Source organism: Penaeus chinensis, chromosome 6 (assembly GCF_019202785.1).
Source record: "Penaeus chinensis breed Huanghai No. 1 chromosome 6, ASM1920278v2, whole genome shotgun sequence".
Lineage (NCBI taxonomy): Eukaryota > Metazoa > Arthropoda > Malacostraca > Decapoda > Penaeidae > Penaeus > Penaeus chinensis.
This window is the reverse complement of record NC_061824.1, coordinates 3,664,435-3,666,934: the sequence shown is the minus strand read 5'-3', so window position 1 is coordinate 3,666,934 and position 2,500 is coordinate 3,664,435. Positions and strand designations below refer to the sequence as shown.

The 2,500-nt window shown below is 37.2% G+C and overlaps 2 protein-coding genes across 3 annotated transcripts in view; one reads left to right on the top strand and one right to left on the bottom strand.

The window, feature by feature from the left end:
- LOC125026608 (E3 ubiquitin-protein ligase KEG-like) overlaps nucleotides 1-1,690 on the top strand; it is a 13,173-nt gene extending 11,483 nt beyond the window's left edge. For both annotated transcript variants that reach the window (XM_047615168.1, XM_047615169.1), the window contains exon 4: nucleotides 353-1,690. In XM_047615168.1, the coding sequence (XP_047471124.1) occupies nucleotides 353-706 (354 nt within the window). In that variant the 3' untranslated portion in view covers nucleotides 707-1,690. The remainder of the gene's footprint in view (nucleotides 1-352) is intronic.
- Nucleotides 1,317-2,500, bottom strand: part of LOC125026607 (solute carrier family 49 member 4 homolog) — a 13,576-nt gene continuing 12,392 nt past the window's right edge. The window contains exon 11 of the mRNA XM_047615167.1: nucleotides 1,317-2,293. Coding sequence (XP_047471123.1) covers nucleotides 2,163-2,293 — 131 coding nt within the window. The 3' untranslated portion in view covers nucleotides 1,317-2,162. The remainder of the gene's footprint in view (nucleotides 2,294-2,500) is intronic.

Genomic DNA, 2,500 nt, shown 5'->3' with positions numbered 1-2,500 from the left:
ACAGTTAACCTTGAAATTGGCCATATAGAGTCAGTGTAGCGGAAATAGTGAACTTCTTTGAATCTGACTTACTTTACATTGGAACCATTGTTTGTATCTGTGAAAAAAAAAAAATGTTTTAGGTCTTCATTTGCAAACGTGTTATTTGCTAATATTTCATAATCTTATTGGGTAATTGTAATGCCATGTTTTTTGCCAATGTCTTGAATCACACGTTTGATGGCTGCTTAATAAACCTTCTAGGAAGTGCTACGCTTTGGTACCAGTTATCCATAGGCCTACTGTTAAGAATAGGTGTCCTCTGGCAGCCACACCTATTGTTATTTAATAATAACACTAATCATAATTACAGGTCGCCATCTACAGGACTTCGAGTGCTACGGGCCAGAGTTGCAGTGGTTTCAAAATTGGTGGCAGCGTTAATCTCGGATTTGGGGTAAACGACAATGGAGTCTGTCTCGGTGTCAACGCCACAGGGGGCGTGGCGATCGACGAATTCAAAATGGCTGGCAACTTTGGGCTAGGCTTTCAGGCAGGCCCTCACGGTGCTATGATTAACGGTCAGGCTGGCTTGGCTGTAGGATTAGGCCAAGACGCGTTTATATGTGGTGGCAATGCGAATTTGGGGATTGATCCTCTTCCGCGGATTGGAGCGAATGGTTCGTGGCAGATTATTCCAGGCGGTAATCGGAGTATCACGTTCTGAGTTAATGAAGTGCTCCACGCAGCGACTGCAACAGTCTTTCTGCTAGATGAGCCACGTGCCTTGTGGATGTCAATTTACCTAAAGAGAAAACTGCAATGACGAGAAGGAATCGGATGGGAGTTTTCAACTAAGCAGCAGTCGCTAAGAATCGTACTCTTGATCCTCGTCTGTTATGGCACTTGCCTGACTTTTTTTTTTTCTTCTCTTTTAATTCTTGCAATGAGGAACACTTTCACCATGGCTCTTTTTCTATTCAGTCAGCCAGTTTTGGAGATCAGAATCAAATAGCCATGATCTAGAATTATTGTATTTTTTAAATTTTATTATGTTGATACAAACATTGATACATTTTATGTTTGTTGTATACATTTAAATTACTGACTAAAGCAACAGCATTTTGCAATGTCAAACCCACTGTAGGATCAATAATTGCAACATCAATCAATGTGAAAGATGTTAATGATTGCAAAATCACTGAGAAGTTAATAACATATATTTTCTAAGTGGTAATAGTAAAACCTTTACCCTTTTTTGTTATTATTATTTTTCGTTGTTGGTTTTGTAGGTAACATGAATATGCATTTTCAAAATAAATGATAATTGATTATTGGTAATTGGTGTGTTTGGCAGCGTTGGTGTAAAGGCTGTAAAATTGTCTTGAATAGTAACTTTAAAGTTTTTTATTTCCGTAAATTAAATAATTTATCTGGTATGATTGTAAGGGTTATTGTAGCCAGACATTTCAATCGGTTTAATAGAGTTTTAATTTAGTTACGAAATTTCATTGTCACACACATGCACGGGTGTGTAATTATACATGATTTACTTTGTAAGCCCTATTGTATTTCAGAGCTTCCCAGATTGAGGGCCTTAGTACGCCAGCCTTTATATTAGTGTTTTAGTTCACTACGATTGGTTGCACAAAAAATGATAGTCTTGATTTGATCTTCATGTCTGTATCTCTTATTAAATGTTGGTGGAGGACCATGATTTTATTCCACCTAAACTTCAGCTTATTTTCTATGTGTATCGCCAACCTACTAATAGCAATACCGCACATCGGTATATAAGATGTTTTTTTATTGTTAAAAACATCTTATAAAAACACCTCTCATACCTTTGGAGAATACACAAATGCAAAATAAACATTAATAACTGTTTATTAACAATATCTACTCTGATAGTCCAAGTACAGGTATTTCATGCATTCATTGTTAACTACACAGAAACCATATATTTATTCATTACATTTATACACTTACACACAACACAGGAAACTTCACGTACCCAAAATGAAGGGGCACATGAAATTTTCCATTTTATACACGAAGGACCCTTTGTGATGAAAGAAAACCCATAACCTCAAAGGGGAGACTAACGCAAATTTTCAGGTGGGAGAGCAATACCTGTACCTATTCTTTCCCGTTTATTTATCCATCCTTGACCACTCCTATCATTATTTTGTGGGAGCTTCATGACCATCCGCTCTATCGACGTTGGATCTGGCGTAATTCTCCCGCACAAGCAGCAGAGGAATGATTGCAAGAGCACCTGTTGCAAGCAGCAAATACGTCACCCACTCGTATCCTGAAATTGAAAATCAATAAGAAACGTAAGTGGATATTATGCAATCGAAACCATTTTAAGCCAGTGGGTATGTGGATAAGTTTAGAAACTGTGCATGAGTGACGGGGCAAAATAAGTGGATTTAAAATGAATTTAACGATCTGAAAATTTGAGTAAAACTATCATAACAAAACACATGTAGCACTGATGATGATGATTATGATAGTG